The sequence below is a fragment of the Lineus longissimus genome, chromosome 5, assembly GCF_910592395.1.
Source record: "Lineus longissimus chromosome 5, tnLinLong1.2, whole genome shotgun sequence".
NCBI classification, from domain to species: Eukaryota; Metazoa; Nemertea; class Pilidiophora; order Heteronemertea; family Lineidae; genus Lineus; species Lineus longissimus.
The window spans coordinates 56,080-75,263 of record NC_088312.1 but is presented as its reverse complement, the minus strand read 5'-3'; the positions used below and the strand labels follow the sequence as shown (position 1 = coordinate 75,263).

The 19,184-nt window shown below is 41.9% G+C and overlaps 3 protein-coding genes across 4 annotated transcripts in view; 1 reads left to right on the top strand and 2 right to left on the bottom strand.

Annotated features, from left to right (window-relative positions):
* Nucleotides 1-909: 909 nt before the first annotated feature.
* Nucleotides 910-5,167, bottom strand: LOC135487974 (acetyl-CoA acetyltransferase, mitochondrial-like). The gene is made up of 9 exons (XM_064772300.1): nucleotides 5,034-5,167; nucleotides 4,403-4,453; nucleotides 3,941-4,154; nucleotides 3,541-3,734; nucleotides 3,275-3,325; nucleotides 2,566-2,812; nucleotides 1,976-2,154; nucleotides 1,628-1,785; nucleotides 910-1,346 (listed from the first exon to the last, which is right to left on the bottom strand). The coding sequence occupies exons 1-9, from the start codon at nucleotides 5,070-5,072 to the stop codon at nucleotides 1,226-1,228; spliced, it is 1,254 nt and encodes a 417-aa protein (XP_064628370.1). The 5' UTR covers nucleotides 5,073-5,167; the 3' UTR covers nucleotides 910-1,225.
* A 418-nt stretch (nucleotides 5,168-5,585) lies between these two features.
* On the top strand, nucleotides 5,586-17,298 carry LOC135487973 (cytochrome b-245 heavy chain-like). The gene is made up of 13 exons (XM_064772299.1): nucleotides 5,586-6,672; nucleotides 7,583-7,678; nucleotides 8,089-8,199; nucleotides 8,545-8,629; nucleotides 10,186-10,340; nucleotides 11,099-11,199; nucleotides 11,488-11,568; nucleotides 11,847-12,063; nucleotides 12,275-12,409; nucleotides 12,624-12,862; nucleotides 13,045-13,237; nucleotides 13,435-13,559; nucleotides 14,192-17,298. Exons 1-13 carry the CDS (start codon nucleotides 6,631-6,633, stop codon nucleotides 14,322-14,324), a joined length of 1,713 nt encoding a protein of 570 aa, XP_064628369.1. The 5' UTR covers nucleotides 5,586-6,630; the 3' UTR covers nucleotides 14,325-17,298.
* Nucleotides 14,677-19,184, bottom strand: part of LOC135487972 (prickle planar cell polarity protein 3-A-like) — a 40,287-nt gene continuing 35,779 nt past the window's right edge. For both annotated transcript variants that reach the window (XM_064772296.1, XM_064772297.1), the window contains one exon: nucleotides 14,677-18,498. In XM_064772296.1, the coding sequence (XP_064628366.1) occupies nucleotides 18,350-18,498 (149 nt within the window). In that variant the 3' untranslated portion in view covers nucleotides 14,677-18,349. The remainder of the gene's footprint in view (nucleotides 18,499-19,184) is intronic.

Sequence of the window (19,184 nt, the reverse complement as noted above, 5' to 3'; positions counted from 1 at the left end):
CAAAGGGACACTGTCTCTGCTAGTAAGATGTGACCGCCTTCACTTCTGTCTGCAATGGCATTCTGCTTTGACTCATATTCGTTGCAGGTGTCTCCGCAGGGGACCACGCCCAGTTAGCGATTGATTCCGCAACTCGCCGAGTATCTTATCATCATAAAGCCTGTGAGTGTGAAGCGTAAGTATTCAGACTCCTAACTCCTAACTCCATGGAACCAGTGTGTCAATTGATGGTTTAAACTGATCTCAGCTGCACTTAAGGGAGGACCACCTCAGCAGCTTCCAAATGGCTAAGAATACTATCAGCATATCTAACTTTTTAAAGGGAAATATTTTCTTTCCAATTGTACGTTCTGGAATGGACATGTCAACTGTTTATCTTTTCGAACCCAGGAGGTTGAACATCGGCATATTTCTAAGGAGCACCTTCGAATCTTAACCGTTGCTGAATGGAAAACGGACCATCTTTTAAAGGGAGTACATTGTAGATTTTCACGTTGCTGGAATATATTTGATAACAAAATCGTTTCGGAATCACGACATTGACGAAAGCACGAGTCAACCAAAGATGGCAAGTAGTTTTTAAAGGTTTCTTTTCTCTTGGAACAGCTTTTCTCTATTTCAGATTGTGGGAGTGTTTCATTTGAACACTAAACGGCCCTTTTACACCAGGCTCCGTTCAGAGTACCCAAAGAAGAATTAAAGCCTCTCATCTTTCAATACTTCCGGTGCTAAGAATCCTCCTCTCCGACATCAATGTCAGCTGTACCACTCTCTTACATGTGTCTCTACCTATTGTCTGTTGACAATGACAAACTTTAAAAAACAAGATTCCTGATACCCCATCATATCTTCTTGAGATCTGAGTCAAGGTCACAAACATATCTGGCCAGGTGCCAGTAATCTGCTTGTCACAGTTCAATGACCAGGTGCAGTGCCATGTACATACTAAGGCAAACTTAACTTTTTATATAATGATTATTATTTTGTACAATCATGAGTCTGATAACACATATTCAGTCAAACTATGGCTGCAGACAACACACTTGTTTAAAAAACCCGAATCCTCGTGCATCTCAAAAACATGGTTCATTTTCAGAAGCAAGTCATTTTTACACAGAGCCAAGTCTTCCTGCAGCCAACAAGGCCACCACACTATTCCAGGGGCAACGTGCAGTCAAGGCTTGAAGAGTCTTGAATCATACCTCATCTGGCTACGCTGATTCCTTTATAGTTTTTGTATGAGAATAGCGGCAGCACCACCTCCTCCGTTGCATATTGAGGCCATGCCATACTGACCAGGCTGTAACTGGTGAACAAGATGATTCGTGATGCGGGCTCCAGACATTCTGCAAGATTGATAATGATGATTTAAGCATATGACACAGTGGAATCAACCCATTTGATAATAATTTGGGCTCTGGAGCCCAAATTATTGAGCAGATTTCTTTGAAGTTTAGTTTTCAATGATCTGGGCAATGAAACCAAACAGGCCTTTTTTTCTAGTAACCTGGGCGATGAAATAATTTTCAGAAAGGAAAATGAAGAAATCTCCTATTCAACATGGTAAATTAAAAGATTTCACCAAGGTGATCCAAAAGTCAGGGCTTACTTATATCATGATACTTACCCAATAGGGTGACCGATACTGACAGCTCCACCATGGACATTCACTTTATTGATGTCAAGGTCGAGCAGCTTCACATTAGCAAGTGCCACCACACTGAATGCTTCATTCAGTTCCCATAACGCTATGTCATCTTTCTTGATACCAGTTGCCTCGAGTACCTGCAATGATGATGAACTTGACATGAGATATGGCCACAAAGTCTTGGACATGACCTGATGGTTACAGAGACTCTCCTATATCTTAAGGGCGGCCATTCTCTTTTGTGAGTCTTTGGCACTGAGAGACAGGAAGGTGTTGAAGAAAGACCAAGTCATCCAATGCTTTTATACTTGGCTTGTCTTCACTTACCTTTGGCACGGCAAAAGCAGGTGCAGTTGGGAAGTCTATCGGGGCGATAGCAGCATCAGCAAAGCCAACGATGCGAGCTAACGGCTTTACTTTCAGTTTCTCTGCTGCTTGTGCTGTCATAAGGACACAGGCGGCAGCACCATCATTCAGAGTACTCGCATTAGCGGCCGTCACTGAACCTAAAAAAACGGGCCAAAATCAATGAATGCATAGTAAACTAGAACCGTGTACGAGCGCGTCATAAGCAGAGCCTGCTATACTAACAGGAAGTCCATTCCAGTGGCCCAATTGTTTGTTGTACAGGGTGGACAAGTGCACTTATAAATGCTGACGGGGTAAAGCCCATTGTAAAATAGCCCATTCGAAATGAAATTGTTGACCAATTGTCATGAATGGGGGTTACTCCCGATGTATTTCCTAATAAACCTCTTTGTCCTCTGACCTCTTGAAACTGATCCAGCCTGAGAACCTTATTTATTATCAATGGGAGGAATTATAATAGTTGACGGATTACACAGCTAACTTTGGGTGAAAACATGTGTTACCAGTCTACCATCCAAATACAATGTGTCTGATAGTGACACACTTACCACCCTCTTTCTGGAACGCTGGCCTGAGTGCCTTAAACTTGTCAAAGTTCACTTTTTTATATTCCTCATCACTGGTCACCTGAATCTCGGCTCCTTTTCTCTGCGGGACCCCAACGGGAGTGATCTCCTTATCAAAGACACCATTGGCTGCAGATTCTTGGCTCCTTTTATAACTCATGATAGCGTATTCATCCTGTGCTTCCCGACTGATCTGGAACTTCCTGGCCGTCTCCTCAGCACAGTTTCCCTAGAAACACAAATAATCACAGAGGCTGGCTAGGAGAGCATGCAGAGAAAGACCCTCCACAAAACGAGACAGAATCGGTGCAAATCAGTTATTTAGACCAGACCTCACCTCTTCACTGAGGCAGCTTTTAGCAGTATACAAACCACATGACAGCGAGTTGATTTCAGATGCAACGACGGGACGAGGTTCACTTATCAGAAGTGCAACTGTGAATGCCAATGAATCAAGCTAACTTTGTCGACAAAGAGCTGAGTGGCCTTGATGTGCACCGCACCAATCGGATGCCATTATTATATGAATGACTGACTGAATGGTGAGTCTAAGCAACCTATCACCACTGACAGGAAAACAGCATTCGAGCGAGAGTGGGCTCTCTAACAAATCATTATACCAAGTCATCAGACTTACACTTCAGTGCTGACGGATGAAATGTGACCAATTCTTGCTGGACTACTAACTCACCATGTGGCATTTGTTGTAAACATCAGTAAGACCATCAAATACAATACCATCCTGAAAAAATGATTTTTGATTTTTATTGCTGTCTACATCTTTTAGAGGTTAAGCATGCTTATCTTTGAGAATTTTCTTTAATCATACACAGATAGCTTCACTGTGTTGCTAGCAGGTATGCCCACAAAGTGTAAGAACTTCTGCTGCATAGTAAGGCCCTAAGTGGGGACACTGAACACTGTGGTATTACCTGAGCTACTGGACAACTGTCTTACCAAAAGATGGACACCGCCGTATGGCGTCTCTCCACGCTTCATATAATAGGGGACATTGGACATGCTCTCCATGCCACCAGCTACCATCACCTCCTGGTGGCCGCACATCAAACTCTGTGCTGCCATCATGATTGACTTCATACCAGATGCACACACTTTATTCACAGTTGTTGTAGGTGTGTTTATGGAAAGTCCTGAATGAAGATAATAAATTACAAATTATATTTTATTTTAATCCCAACAATAAGCCGATACCTTCTAAAAATGCCTTTAGTATTGAGGAGTGCATTCTTCAGAACATGGACGTCTATATAGGAATATCGGAGAATAAGCACTCCTGATCAATATCTCCAATGGCTTACACTTAGATCATTTCAAAATGGAGACGTGTGAAGTTTACCTGCTCCGAGAGTAGCCTGCCTTGCTGGGGCTTGACCACAGGCAGCCTGGATAACATTGCCCATATAAACCTCTTGCACTGCCTCTGGAAGAATACCAGCCTTCTGTACGGCATCTTTAATGGCGATTGCACCTAATCTTGTAGCGGCCACAGACGTCAGAGAGCTGCGGAATGAACCAATCGGAGTCCTTGTGGCACTGACAATCACCACATCCTGAAACATAATGCATGTCAGAGAAAAGCATTTGATTTGGCTAAAAACCAACCTTTGGAGGGCGATTGTGACCTCATTCTTTTCACATCATGACATAACTCCAAAGATCACAGTTTTTGATTTTTTTGTTAATGTTATTGCGTAGAGTTGGGATGAGGGACACACTCTCTTCTGTGAATAAAATGAAAGGGTTAAGCCAAGCCATATAAACTAGGGGTCGGCCCCTATAGTCTTGACTTGATGCTCACATTAAGTCCTGCCACTTGAGAGAAAGTCCTCCTACCAGTCACCAAAAGGGCCTGAAAAAAGGAAAAAGTTATTAATAGGGCCAATTACATTTTGGGAGTTAACTCTTGTCCACACCATACCCTATACAGTATACCATATGGCCCCCTGGGGTCAAGAGCCCGTCGACATACTGTAGATACTAGAAGTTGCATACTCACAGCGATGAAGTGACACAACTATAACTAAGAATGCACAGATGACACCCTCATCAGCTCATATCACATATGCAAAGTTGTCAACGCGAAAATGGTGCTTTGATTTCATAAGCCTGTACTGAACACACCACCCTTGGCCCCATGTATTGCACCCCATTACTAGGCATTAGGCCCATGCGCCATGCTCTGGTCTGGCACTAATCCCCCTCCCCCCCCCACCCTCCCCTTCCAAGGCCTTGGAGTTGGTGCGTACAACCGCAACGTGACCGTCATAACCCTCACCTGACCCTACTACCTATATATCATGCATGGTGTCCGATTGACTACTACAGCGTCACGACATGACCATAGTCAAACGAGGGCGTTATGCTTATGGATCAGTATGGATTTCAATTACAACACCGTACACCGATAGTCGTCTGTCAACATGGGATACCTTTTTTGCCAGCCAAGAAACTCTGGATATTGATGTCATTCTGTCTGTCTGGCCAGCCAGGTAAGACTAAACAATGTTCATCCTAACGGGTATCCAGTCCTTTCGGTCCCTGACATTTCGCCCCAGTCGATTCGCTCCAAATCGAAGTCGTTTCGCTCCTTGATATTTTTAAATTCCCTTGATTCCCGCACGAGGAGGATACCGCGGTGACGTCACGGCTTTTCCAAGATGGCGCTGCATATTGTAAACAAACTCGATCCACGGCCAAGGGAAAATCAAGTCATCAAAAAAGTTAGATTTTTCGCATCAAATCAGAGTTATTAGTACTTTTCTGCTATGAAATAAGTCTTCAGACAATAAGCTATCATTTGAATAATGAAAAGTGCTGTTTTGATGGGGAAAAATAGGGTTTTTTAAACCAAATAGCCGGCACCGATCTTCCAAAATTAGCGATGTTTTCAAAACAGTCTCCCAGATATGGGGCAATCTCTTCATTATCATAATGGGATTTGGAGGCATGTTTACAGATTTTACAAGTTCGAGACCTGTAATACCTAAAACTCGCATAGATCCCCATAGATCCCCTCTATTTGTCGAGTTAGCGCCCCTGTAAGATCATGCATTTTCGGACACTAGAACGAAATCTTCCTGCGGATATCGCGGTTTCGGTGATGATTTAAGGAGAAATTGACTGTTTTTGGAGTTGTATGGGACAGAAATGAGTTCATACTTCATGAATACATGAATATATTATGATATGGGCGGGCTTCTAAGTCAAAACAATAACAAACTCAACTGTATCTCTACTGTATATTGCGTAGTGCATTGCCTAGTGTATTTCGTAGTGTATTTTAGCGGAGACATTATTTCCGCACTTTGGCCACGCCAAACGTCTTTTTTATTCGTGGAAGTTAATCTGCTCTGTAAATTTTATTTTACACAGGTAGAATCCATACTAGGTATTGCAATATTTCATGTCTATTGGTGTTTTTGTGTACAGGAGCGAACCAGACAGTGAGACGTGGAGATATGTTCAGTGCTGGTGCTGTCAGTAGACTGAATCTGATTGGCCATAGCGATCACTAATATGGGTCGGGATCACGTGATGTGACGTCACCGCGGTATCCTCCTTGATTCCCGCATGAAATTCGCGGGAAAATCCATATCCATATTTGGCATTGAAATGCAAAAGTTTATTTACACCACATGACCTGCAATCGTGGATTGAAAATAACACCGCGTGAAGCACACATGTGGGGAATCCCGGCTCAAATGTATTATTAGATAGAGTAGGGTCTCCTTCAAGGAAGTAAATTTTTGGGCGATTTGGCGAGTTTTTAGCATTCAACAAACTAGCGTGTAGATTCACTCTTTGACATTCATGTTATAGTGTGGACTTTCTCGGTGCGGACTGCTTGATGCAAGATGTTCATCATATCGACTTTAGTCTAGAGTAACCAGTAGGCTATCGACTGGCCAGCTAGACACTTGTAAATAAGAGCATATCACTCAACAAAAACCATAGTGTAGACGTTGTCATGATAGTGGTCGAGTCGACTATTCATTCAATTTCAGTTTATAGTCGGTGTTCCCAATAATGGGCTGGTTCGTGAATGAGTTTCCCAAGTGGGCGTTTTTGGTGAGTATGACTGTATGTATTGTAGGCCTAGGCCTACTTCTCTATGACCCAACCCTAAGTCAAGTGTCTCACTGTCAGTGAGCGGTACTTATTCATATCAAGGTCAACCCCTACAGCTCTGCCAAGTTGGCTTTCTATACCTCTGGTCTTTTGTTTGGCCCATTGTTCGGGCCTATTCTTAGACCAACATGTGCATATGCTTGCCAAAATATGGGCATCGTCCTCGAAAAACGTGAGTCAGTCGATAGACGTATCCTCCTCCCCTTGCACACGTCATGACGTTACATGAGCTCAGTAGACACTAAGATAGTGCCAAGTGTTGGCCTGTGCTCAGGATGTATGGGCATGCAAAGTGTGTTGTCTATCAGATAGGACCCTCTTCGCTTTTACTTAGTTTGTGTGTGTCCAGAGCATTCTGCTGGGCTCATCATATGTTCAACATCGAAATGACTGATACATGCCCTTTCATTAAGTTTGGTCCTTGTCCACACCCTATAGACAGGACCGAAATCAATAAAAACAAGTTCATAATCAATAATAAGCTGTAAACTAGGCCTACATGTATTCGCCTTTTAGTGAGACTGCAGAGCTGGAGAGGACTCGTGCTCACGCGTACTGTCACTTGCAATGTGCGTGGAGCTCTATACCTTATTATGTTTGAGTACCACTATCTGACCTAGATGGCTCTGGTGAGGTATTTTTATCGGGCAGTGTAGATTTCACCAAGGAGCAGTTTCTTCCAATTTACCAAATATATTTTTGATACAACCTTTTCACTGAGTGAGTTTAATTCTCTGACCTGGTGGATGCTCAGCCAACCTACTTTCTCACTTTGACAATGTTTTTTTATTGAATGACAGCATGTATAATGAATGTGATTTGTGTTAACTGATATCATATCTATTTCCAGTTCTTGTACCATGCAACCAATATAGGACTCTTTATTGGATATTTTATGAAGTATTATCAACAAGATCAATATTATTATCTAAGAGCACTGGTTGGGGTAAGTCAAGTCAAGGCATATGGAGTGTAATTGTTTTGTTTCAACCACGAGAGACAGCTGACTGATTGAGGTCAGGAGGACCCACCTGGAAAATGGACGTGTTTAACCAGGCTTTGGTTGGAATCAAAGACCATTCTAATCATTTGAAGATAAACTGTCACTTTTTTCCAAGCGAGTGCAAGATTTAATTGTACTTGAACTATATATAGAGCCACTACAACAAAATATGATCTTATGAACGTGATGTATCACAACCAGTGACATGTACTACCAACTAAGTTTCACAACCAAGTACCAAGTACCATGTTGGCATTGTGTCATCTCTTACAGATGAGGATTTATTATGTATGCATGTTGTACCATTTGCCTCATTGCCTCTTTTAAAAAGACTGATATTTTTCCTCTTCCAGCTTGGTTTACCCTTTGCTCGTGGAGCAGCAGCATGTCTTAACTTCAACTGTGCACTCATTTTGCTACCAGTGTGTCGGAACCTCATCACATTTGTCCGTGGGTCATGCTTGGTAAGACACAACATTGTCTTTTGAAAAAACTCTTGTCATTGCAAAGTCGATGCATAATAGCCTCATAACTTTGGGTTTACATTGTTACCAGTAGTTTACCTTATTGTGTGATGTCGGAAGTCATGACCCTATAGAGATTCTGTGTGCATTGCCTATTTACCATTTTTCTCCAATTATCATGTTGGTTATGATTGATTGATGCAGAATACAGTCGCATAGCAAATATCTTAATTCATTTCTACCAATCCAAGATGCTGGCAACAAGAAAATGATGTTTAAAATCAGTATCAAAGAGTGGCATACGACTGTACCACCTGTAAAAACCTCTACTCTGTCTGTTTTCAGTGTTGCAAACGAAATATGAGAAGACAGCTGGACAAGAATATAACATTCCACAAGACAGTCGCCTATATGATATGTCTTCATACTGGTAAGATATCAGATGTATGATGCTTGTATTGATAGAAAAGCCAATTAGAAAGGCATTTGTCCAAGCAGACGATTTGCATTAGAACTATTGGTATGTCCAGTAGAATGGATGGATTAAACTCCTTAGCCCCAGTAGAATGGATGGATTAAACTCCTTAGCCCCAGTAGAATGGGTGGATTAAACTCCTCAGCCCCAGTAGAATGGATGGATTAAACTCCTCAGCCCCAGTAGAATGGATGGATTAAACTCCTCAGCCCCAGTAGAATGGATGGATTAAACTCCTTAGCCCCAGTAGAATGGATGGATTAAACTCCTTAGCCCCAGTAGAATGGATGGATTAAACTCCTTAGCCCCAGTAGAATGGATGGATTAAACTCCTTAGCCCCAGTAGAATGGGTGGATTAAACTCCTTAGCCCCAGTAGAATGGATGGATTAAACTCCTCAGCCCCAGTAGAATGGATGGATTAAACTCCTTAGCCCCAGTAGAATGGATGGATTAAACTCCTTAGCCCCAGTAGAATGGGTGGATTAAACTCCTTAGCCCCAGTAGAATGGATGGATTAAACTCCTCAGCCCCAGTAGAATGGATGGATTAAACTCCTTAGCCCCAGTAGAATGGATGGATTAAACTCCTTAGCCCCAGTAGAATGGATGGATTAAACTCCTTAGCCCCAGTAGAATGGATGGATTAAACTCCTTAGCCCCAGTAGAATGGATGGATTAAACTCCTCAGCCCCAGTAGAATGGATGGATTAAACTCCTCAGCCCCAGTAGAATGGATGGATTAAACTCCTTAGCCCCAGTAGAATGGATGGATTAAACTCCTTAGCCCCAGTAGAATGGATGGATTAAACTCCTTAGCCCCAGTAGAATGGATGGATTAAACTCCTTAGCCCCAGTAGAATGGATGGATTAAACTCCTCAGCCCCAGTAGAATGGATGGATTAAACTCCTTAGCCCCAGTAGAATGGATGGATTAAACTCCTTAGCCCCAGTAGAATGGATGGATTAAACTCCTTAGCCCCAGTAGAATGGATGGATTAAACTCCTCAGCCCCAGTAGAATGGATGGATTAAACTCCTTAGCCCCAGTAGAATGGATGGATTAAACTCCTTAGCCCCAGTAGAATGGATGGATTAAACTCCTTAGCCCCAGTAGAATGGGTGGATTAAACTCCTTAGCCCCAGTAGAATGGATGGATTAAACTCCTTAGCCCCAGTAGAATGGATGGATTAAACTCCTTAGCCCCAGTAGAATGGATGGATTAAACTCCTTAGCCCCAGTAGAATGGATGGATTAAACTCCTTAGCCCCAGTAGAATGGATGGATTAAACTCCTTAGCCCCAGTAGAATGGATGGATTAAACTCCTTAGCCCCAGTAGAATGGATGGATTAAACTCCTTAGCCCCAGTAGAATGGATGGATTAAACGCCAGCATCAGCATCTGATAAGAGTGGACTGGAGTAACATCATACATTGGATTGAGCTGTCAAGGCTGTAGTTTCCTCATCGAGGAATAGAGTGTTCACTTCTGAATGTTTGTTTCTCTCTTTAGCTATCCATGCTGGTGCCCATTGCTTCAATGTTCAGAACTTGGCTTTAGCCTGGAATCATCCTGACAATAACACAGCTGCTCTGTTATCAACACTCAGTAGCTTGCCCAGCAGAGCTAATGAGACTTTCATCAACTTTATCAGAATCCCTAATGCAGTAAGTTTTCTTGAACTTGGGCTTAATGGGATCACAACTGGAGTATTGCTGGAGTGTTGTGGCACCATGTACTGCCAAATATAATCAACAGGTTGCTGCTCGCTGGTCTCTAAAAAGTATGGTTTGTATGCTGTCGTAAATGTTGATAATTCTGAAGGGCCCCTTATGAAACAGGTGAAGAACATATTCATTTTAGGGAATGGTAGATTGCCTGAAGAGTCGTGGTCATTCAGCCATGTTCAATAGATTACCTGAAGAGTCGTGTTCATTCAGCCATGTTCAATAGATTACCTGAAGAGTCGTGTTCATTCAGCCATGTTCAATAGATTACCTGAAGAGTCGTGTTCATTCAGCCATGTTCAATAGATTACCTGAAGAGTCGTGTTCATTCAGCCATGTTCAATAGATTACCTGAAGAGTCGTGGTCATTCAGCCATGTTCAATAGATTACCTGAAGAGTCGTGTTCATTCAGCCATGTTCAATAGATTACCTGAAGAGTCGTGTTCATTCAGCCATGTTCAATAGATTACCTGAAGAGTCGTGTTCATTCAGCCATGTTCAATAGATTACCTGAAGAGTCGTGTTCATTCAGCCATGTTCAATAGATTACCTGAAGAGTCGTGTTCATTCAGCCATGTTCAATAGATTACCTGAAGAGTCGTGTTCATTCAGCCAAGTTCAATAGATTACCTGAAGAGTTGTGTTCATTCAGCCATGTTCAATAGAAATTCAGCTGACCTGCATCGTCTTATTGCAGGAGCCAACACTTGAGGTGCTCAAGGTGGTGCCAGGTGTCTCTGGAGTGATCATCACCCTCAGTCTTATTCTTATTGTCACGTCAGCCACAGAAGTGATCAGGTACATTTATTAATGAATCTCCTTGACTTGCTCAAGAGAATTTTCTATACTTCGGTTGCTTGAAGAAGAGTGTTACAGCGAGTAGTGAAGATTGTGCCTGTTCCTACCTCAGTCGAAAAAATCATTAATTAGATCAGGTATCTGATGAGTGCATGAACACTTTACCAACAGCTACCCTGTGAAATGAAAGAAGTGTGTCTTGGTGATTTTCACAGAGATGGAGTTTGGCAGCACATATCAAATCTTTTGTTGCCCCATTACTTATGCTGTCTTTACCTCGACTTACAGGCGATCCTACTTTGAAGTGTTCTGGTACACTCACCACCTCTTCATTGTCTTCTTCATAGGATGTATCATCCATGGCGTCCAGTAAGTCTAAATTTGGGTTATGCTTCTCGTTGCTGAACAGTCTATCGGTTATTTCCCACTGACCCCCTCATAAACTTGTTAAATTGACCTTCAAAGGGTGGGCAAGGGTTCAAAAAGAAAGAGACATGAGGCGTGGCCAGAGAGTAATAGTTCCTTTGAGCAAGGATGATGATTTCAAAAGCCGCTCATTTATTTTATACTTTTTATTTTACATGGGTGTCCTTCAGAGGACAAAGGTTTTCAAATGAAAGCATTCAGGACTGTTTCTTCCTTTGCAGGGGTGTGATTCGAGGGCAAACTAACCTGAAGGAACATGACCCACACAACTGTTCCTCTCAGTTCAGGGAGTGGGGTCGAGCCACGGGATGTCCCAACCCCCAGTTTGGCTCTGGTGGTGCCCAGACCTGGATGTGGGTTATTGGTCCATTTGTTATTTATCTTATTGAGAGAATATTGAGGATGTATAGATCTTTCCAGGAAGTTATTATCACAAAGGTTTGTACATTCAACTCTCCACTTTACCAGTCACTCGACCCACAGGAAAGAATGAATCTCGACAAGGTTTGCATTCAATGTGAGGTGTCCCACACATTTGATGGCAGTTTTTAATTGAAGGTTTTTGTCAGCCAGGAATATGCTTCAATATTCAGCTTTTTATAAAATTGTCCTTGTCTCCGATATATTTTCGTGTTTTGTTTCACATCAGGTTGTGAAACATCCGTCGCGGGTGATTGAGCTGCAGCTGAAGAAAAAAGGCTTCAGGATGGAGTCTGGCCAGTACATCTTCCTCAAGTGTCCCTCTATATCCCACTTTGAGTGGCATCCGTTTACACTCACTTCTGTAAGTAGCTGAAAGGTTACAGTATAATTGGTGAGGAAAAACACTTTTTGACTGAAAATTTTTCAAAACCTAATCATGCATTTTGTCCCCACATTTTCAACTTCACTAACGCGACCATCCTGATAACGCGACCATTCAACCTCGGTCCCATGAGTGGTCGTTTTACCAGGGTTCCACTGTAATAGTAGTTAAGTAAGCCATTTCTCGATTACAGAGTCCCCAGGAAGATTTCTTCAGTGTTCACATCCGTCTGGTGGGTGACTGGACTGAGGCCTTAGCTAAAGCCTGTATAGGTAATGAGAAGGAAATAAGGCCGACATCACAACTGCCAAAGTTAGCTGTGGATGGGCCGTTCGGGACAGCGAGTGAGGATGTCTATGAGTATCAGGTGGACGTATTAGTTGGTGCTGGTATCGGGGTGACACCATTTGCTAGTTTATTAAAGGATATGTGGTGAGTACTGGTTGGTGCTGGTATCTGGGTGACACCATTTGCTAGTTTATTAAAGGATATGTGGTGAGTACTGGTTGGTGCTGGTGTTGGGGTGTTCACATGCCTTTTCAGCTAAGAAGTCGTCATTGAATCAACTCGGGATATGTACTATGTTGAATAATATATTGTATCGTCTGCTTTAGGTATAAATACTGTGACCCAGGCTTCGAAATGAAGGTACAGAAAGTCTACTTCTACTGGATCTGCCCTGACACATCTGCCTTTGAATGGTTCTCTGATCTGCTCAGCTCCATGGAACAAAAGATGGCGGAACAAGGCAAGACCGGCTTCTTTGAGTCCCACATCTTCTTGACAAGAGGCTGGGATCCGAACCAGGTCAGCGTAACAGCACATCAAATCCGCCCACAGACTCCATACAACAATTATTCCCAAGCTTAATGGTTTCATTCAGATTGAGATATCTTTCATGACAGTATTTGGTTAATGAATTGGTGTGCTTGGGAGAGAGACATACCTATGGTTCTAGTAAGGCAAGCCTTTCCTATAAATCGCAGTGTTTACCATTTATTTAGGCACGAAACATCGTCCTCCATGAAGATGATGATGAGGATGCGATCACAGGACTGCAGCAGAAAACACAATATGGTCGCCCACAGTGGGACACTATATTCCCCGCCATTGCGCAGGCCAATCCAGAGTAAGTTGACATACTCTTAGGTGTCATTGTCACAGTGTGAGGCTTGTTGGGAGGATCCCTGATCTCTGATGATCATACTGAAGGGACCAACTGAATGCACTGCTTCTTGATACCTCCAAACGTCAAGCACTACAAGATGGGCTCTCAGCTGTTTCATGCCATCATTACCTCCAAACGTCAAGCACTACAAGATGGGCTCTTAGCTGTTTCATGCCATCATTACCTCCAAACGTCAAGCACTACAAGATGGGCTCTTAGCTGTTTCATGCCATCATTACCTCCAAACGTCAAGCACTACAAGATGGGCTCTTAGCTGTTTCATGCCATCATTACCTCCAAACGTCAAGCACTACAAGATGGGCTCTTAGCTGTTTCATGCCATCATTACCTCCAAACGTCAAGCACTACAAGATGGGCTCTTAGCTGTTTCATGCCATCATCAGCCTACCTGTTCATTTGGTGGGTTTTAGAGATGTCTCTGTGGCTGGTGAGACATCTTCAGAGCATAACGTGAACATGTTGGTCAAAGAACACTAGTTGAATTACGAATATGAATAAAGGAATGAATAAGTAACTAACATGAGTAATTATAGGTAAATTAATTAATTACAACATTGCATTTTTTCTTTCAGGAAGAGGATTGGTGTGTTCTGTTGTGGACCGAAGACGCTTTCATCTCAGCTGCACAAACTCTGCAACATCCATTCTGATCCGAGTAGATACGCCAATGGGACACACTTCTATTTCAACAAGGAAAACTTCTGATGAGTCGGTCGCTCCTCACCAGCTCGGAGAAAACGAAGGATTCATCTGCGAAGAAAGGGACTTGGGAGTCATAGCTATTTCAACTGAGTTAAGAACAGCTTACCCTTGGATAATTTTGAAAGCGTGCAATTTTATCCAGCTAACACGCCATGAGAACAAGTCCCACGTCTATACAGATGATATAATACAGATGTCTAGACAGATGATATATTACAGATGTCTAGATAGATGATATATTACAGATGTCTAGACAGATGATATATTACAGATGTCTAGACAGATGATATATTACAGATGTCTATAATATTGGAAGATCGTACGTGCTTGCAACTGAGAAGAGGAAATTCGAAGCTGATTTAAAATGCAGTATTTATTAAGTTCTTCAAGACTAAATACATAAGGTTTTTATATTTCTCTACATTTCCAATTGAAAGTCTGCCTATTTTCTTGATCATATACATTAACATTCCCATCTGCGCTTCCTAACATGCTTCTAACATCAAACCTAGCACTGGTTATGATCGTGTAACTTACATGATATGGCTTTGGAAGGTTCCAATTATTATTGTCTGTGCTATATGCAAGAAATACCAACATTTTATTGATGAAATCCGCATACATGTGTTTTGTACTTTTATTAATGTTGTGATAACCTTTCTAAGCAATTTAATTTCATTCATAGTGATTGTACTCTCAGGTAGTCTCTATTTTCAAATAATTTCATGGTTTTACATTGATTCATGGGTACCCACCTGGTATCTCATGTCAACCTGGTTAGCAGGTGGGTACCCACCTGGTATCTCATGTCAACCTGGTTAGCAGGTGGGTACCCACCTGGTATCTCATGTCAACCTGGTTAGCAGGTGGGTACCCACCTGGTATCTCATGTCAACCTGGTTAGCAGGTGGGTACCCACCTGGTATCTCATGTCAACCTGGTTAGCAGGTGGGTACCCACCTGGTATCTCATGTCAACCTGGTTAGCAGGTGGGTACCCACCTCGTATCTCATGTCAACCTGGTTAGCAGGGATTGATTTGTTCACTAAGGCCAAGTTCGGCTTCCCTATATATCAAGCTTGAAAGTCGGTTTCAAATTTAACTACAAATAGTCATAATTAACAAGACAGAATAAACTAACATTCAAGCTTTGTAAGATGCTATAACAGATTAGGAATATTACATTTTTATAATCGAGGAGCATGACTGATTATATTTTACAAATGATATTTCTATAGATCGAGTATTTCCCATCTACACTTGATGGCTTTACTCATCAAGGGAATTGCTACAATCAACATGGTACAAATATTGCTGCTAAAATTAATTAATTTTGCTATTCATGATGTACACTGCATGTGTCTCCGTAAGTTGTTGACAAATCAAAGATGAAAATAAATTGCATATCATAACGAAAACAAACCAGTCATTTTGTTTTTGTAAATATTTCATGATTAATAATGAGGAATGAAAATTTGTGTCAGACTTCTACTTGAACATAATTTTGTATAGTTTCTGCGCTAAAACGGTAGACTAAACAACTAAAAGTAATCACAGCATATTTGAGATGGCCCTTAATACTGATGGGAGACTGTCCGCATTCTCTCCTGTGTGGTATGCATTCTCGACTACTCTTTTCTCCACCTCGCAAAGTAAGGTTTCGTTACTCCTAACCGACTCCAAAGGAGCACTTGACTTTTGGAGTTCCATGTGATCAGAGAATGCATTATGTATGTATTGGGGAGAATCCTCAACCATTCCAATACCATGTGCGAAAGCAGTAAATAGTGCTATATGTACTACATGTATGTACAAATATGATATGTCACACTAGTGATAAATACAGAGTGATGGACATTTCATGACTGAAATCTATGGGCAATGCGGGAGCACAAAATATAAGTAAAAACGATTTGGTGGGATCTGTGTATCCAAGTTTCCAATGTACTTGGAGAAAGATGAACCTGTCCATGCATACTTCACCCCTAGACCAAACACCAATGGATGTTTTACATTGGTTTAATGAAGAACTGCGTTTAATACTGATTGCATGCTGAAACTACTGCCCACAATGTGAGAAATCACCTTGATCCAACTGCTTGAAATGTTGTCCCAATCTATACCTCTCATGGATTAAACAAAGCCAGGGTCTTAAGCAACAGGACATCTCCTCCAATGGCCCGCAGCGAAGACCAAGATGGTCACAGACATTTTTCTCTGCAGACAATCGAGCCATTTTAGATGCAATAACACACTCCTATTTATGCGCAATAGTGGAACCATTTTATTATGTTTCTGAGTGATTTGAAATAGAAAACTGTCTGCTCCACCTCAATAGCTGGATTTTCAAAGACTATGGTAAACATAAGACGCTAGAGTTGTTGGCATTAGAGTAGTTAGTGATGTTATATTTCACCCTAGCAGGTGGGCCTTGTACTGTCAGGAAAAGCCAACAACTCTAATATTGAAGACAGTACTTCAAGCAATCGAATCATCTCCCCCACCCCTCCAATACGACTATATGTGCAGGCTGCACTGTTGAAGAACCTAACCAATGGTCTTTCGTTGCATTATTTGCTTTGTTGGATTTTCGATTTGCAGTGTAGCCTAATTCCTTTTAGTAACCAACAAGGTTGAATCTGAACCTTAGTGTTTGTGTGGTAGCCTAAACATGCTAAACGAGCTTATACGTTTGACATGGCTTCATAAACAGTATCCATTATTCATTCATGAAATACTCTTTGTACGTTGATTTCAGTTTTTTACTGAGTGTGAATCTGCTGAATTATGCTGCTACGGGTCACTGAGCTACGGATCAACACAATCGACTGAATAAGGCACACGTCGTCATATCGGTGACGAGCTCACTGCAAGTGTAAAGCGTATAATGGATCGAAGCCTATTTTAATGGCCACATCCACTAACACATACGTCACTGGAAACAGTGGCAGAGAACAGTGATCAACTGTAGTAACCTTTCATACCAAAAACACGCCCGACACTTTAAACTGCACAAGCCTTTACACCTACATGACCTATACGCCTATCCGTAGTTAACTTAGTTATCATAAATAACGGAGGTAACCAAAAGGTAGAAAAATGCCACAGGTGCCAGACTCCCATATCTCAGTAACTTAAGCCAAGAGAATGTGTAACTATTGTATGTAACACAGATGTATTTACAGAGCGCAATGATGATACTCGGACTAAATACTACCGGCATTTTCTTCCTGACGAACACAGGGCAGTAGCAAACAATATCTGAAATGGGTTTCAGTAATCGCTTTATGTGTAATTGTTCCAGAGTCTTTCAGACTCTGATTGTTGAAAGCGGATGCGAGTTCAGATACCGTAACGAGGTTGTGGAAGCTAGTTTTGTAGCTCAGGCATGTGGTAGTTGGCACTGGTGGACTAAAGCAGTTTTCAAGTCTATTATAATCTAACAATGTTCATTAATCCTGGGAAAAGTTAGCCATCATTCTTTAACAAATTTCTTTTAAAGTTGATTCAAGGATCAACATTTCATAGAAAAACAATCTAAATTTCCGTCAAAAATAGAAAAACGACTTCACCCTCTCATCACTTCCACTCAAATCTTTTCGAAAAGCGACAACGCCGAGAAAATGTTTTAAGCCTAGTAGCTGGAGAGTTTCATTTGTGACATGTGTAGGCCTACTTGTCACTCAGGAGAAACAGGTTTCCATCTGTCCGTGGAACAGCTCATCATAGAGCTGGCATGCTATACCTGAGCATGCAACCCACATTTGTAATCAGCAGCATTGGTATAATCTCGAACGGACAATATTTACACGAACTTAAAACAACATTTTCAGAAAACTGTACGAATCATTACAATAACAGTGAAAGAAACCCCACCATCTTACAAAATATAGGGCCTACAGCAGATCCATCTATTCTTGTATCTGAAGCTGCAGTCATCGCGGCGAGATGGAACATGTTTCTCCAGGGTGCATCGATCTCGCGGCGAAATGAGGCTTGTTACTCAAAGCTTCATTTGATCGTGCTCTTTAATTCTTGCCGCAAGTGGGGCACAAGATGTCTTCACCATCGGTCAGGAAGCCCTTGCTCACCAGCGACACGTTACACTTGTAGCAGTTGAAGCAATCGCTATGCCAGTGGCGCTCTTCGAACGAGATAAACTTGGTGCTGCCAATACCTGAAAAGAAGCAAAAGCTTTGAAACATCACCTCAATCAAATTCTGCCTACCTTGATATCACAAGTTGGTTTGACCTCCAAGCATCAACATACATGTAATAAGCCATCCTGAGGAAATCAGGTGTTAATGTTCGCGAACATTAACTGCTGATTTCCTCCGGATGGTAATAAGCACTTATGTGCCCAACTTATAGATCCTTACTGATACTTTCTGTTCAAGCCTTACCTCCTAAAAATGAAAAAGGTACCCCACTTAGGTCCGTAAATATGCAGCGCAACACAATCGGCAATGAAGGTGACTTAAGAGTATGCAACGATAACATGTTTGACTTGTGTAGTGATGAGGCATAAACCATAACTTTTCACTGCAGACAGGGTTAACAATAAAAGGGCCAACGAGTGTGATTGATGTATATCCATTCATCCCAGGTGTGAGAAACTAACAGTCTCAGTGGTACCGCGTTGTGACCACTGATGGCGGAGAGAACAATGTTACCCGTTTGGTTGAAACATATAGATGTTCATGTATTGCGATTCTCACACTGATTGGAAACAAAGTGAGGGCATTAGGCAATGTACAAGCAAGGAAAAGACATGGGAAATGGAAAAATACATGGAACAGCAATCCGAAGAGAGTTGCTTCCATTGGCAGGGTTCAGATGCGACTTTTAGAAGTAAGCTTGGAC

Coding starts and splice junctions, on each gene's coding strand:
- LOC135487974 (XM_064772300.1), bottom strand. CDS start 5,072: ATGACATCAATATCCAGAGTTTCTTGGCTGGCAAAAAAG. Junction 2,813..3,274: donor TTTACAACAAATGCCACATG/GTGAGTTAGTAG, acceptor TTGTGTTTCTAG/GGAAACTGTGCTGAGGAGAC. Junction 2,155..2,565: donor AGCGTTCCAGAAAGAGGGTG/GTAAGTGTGTCA, acceptor CCGTTTTTTTAG/GTTCAGTGACGGCCGCTAAT.
- LOC135487973 (XM_064772299.1), top strand. CDS start 6,631: ATGGGCTGGTTCGTGAATGAGTTTCCCAAGTGGGCGTTTTTG. Junction 7,679..8,088: donor ATCTAAGAGCACTGGTTGGG/GTAAGTCAAGTC, acceptor TTCCTCTTCCAG/CTTGGTTTACCCTTTGCTCG. Junction 8,630..10,185: donor TATGATATGTCTTCATACTG/GTAAGATATCAG, acceptor TTCTCTCTTTAG/CTATCCATGCTGGTGCCCAT.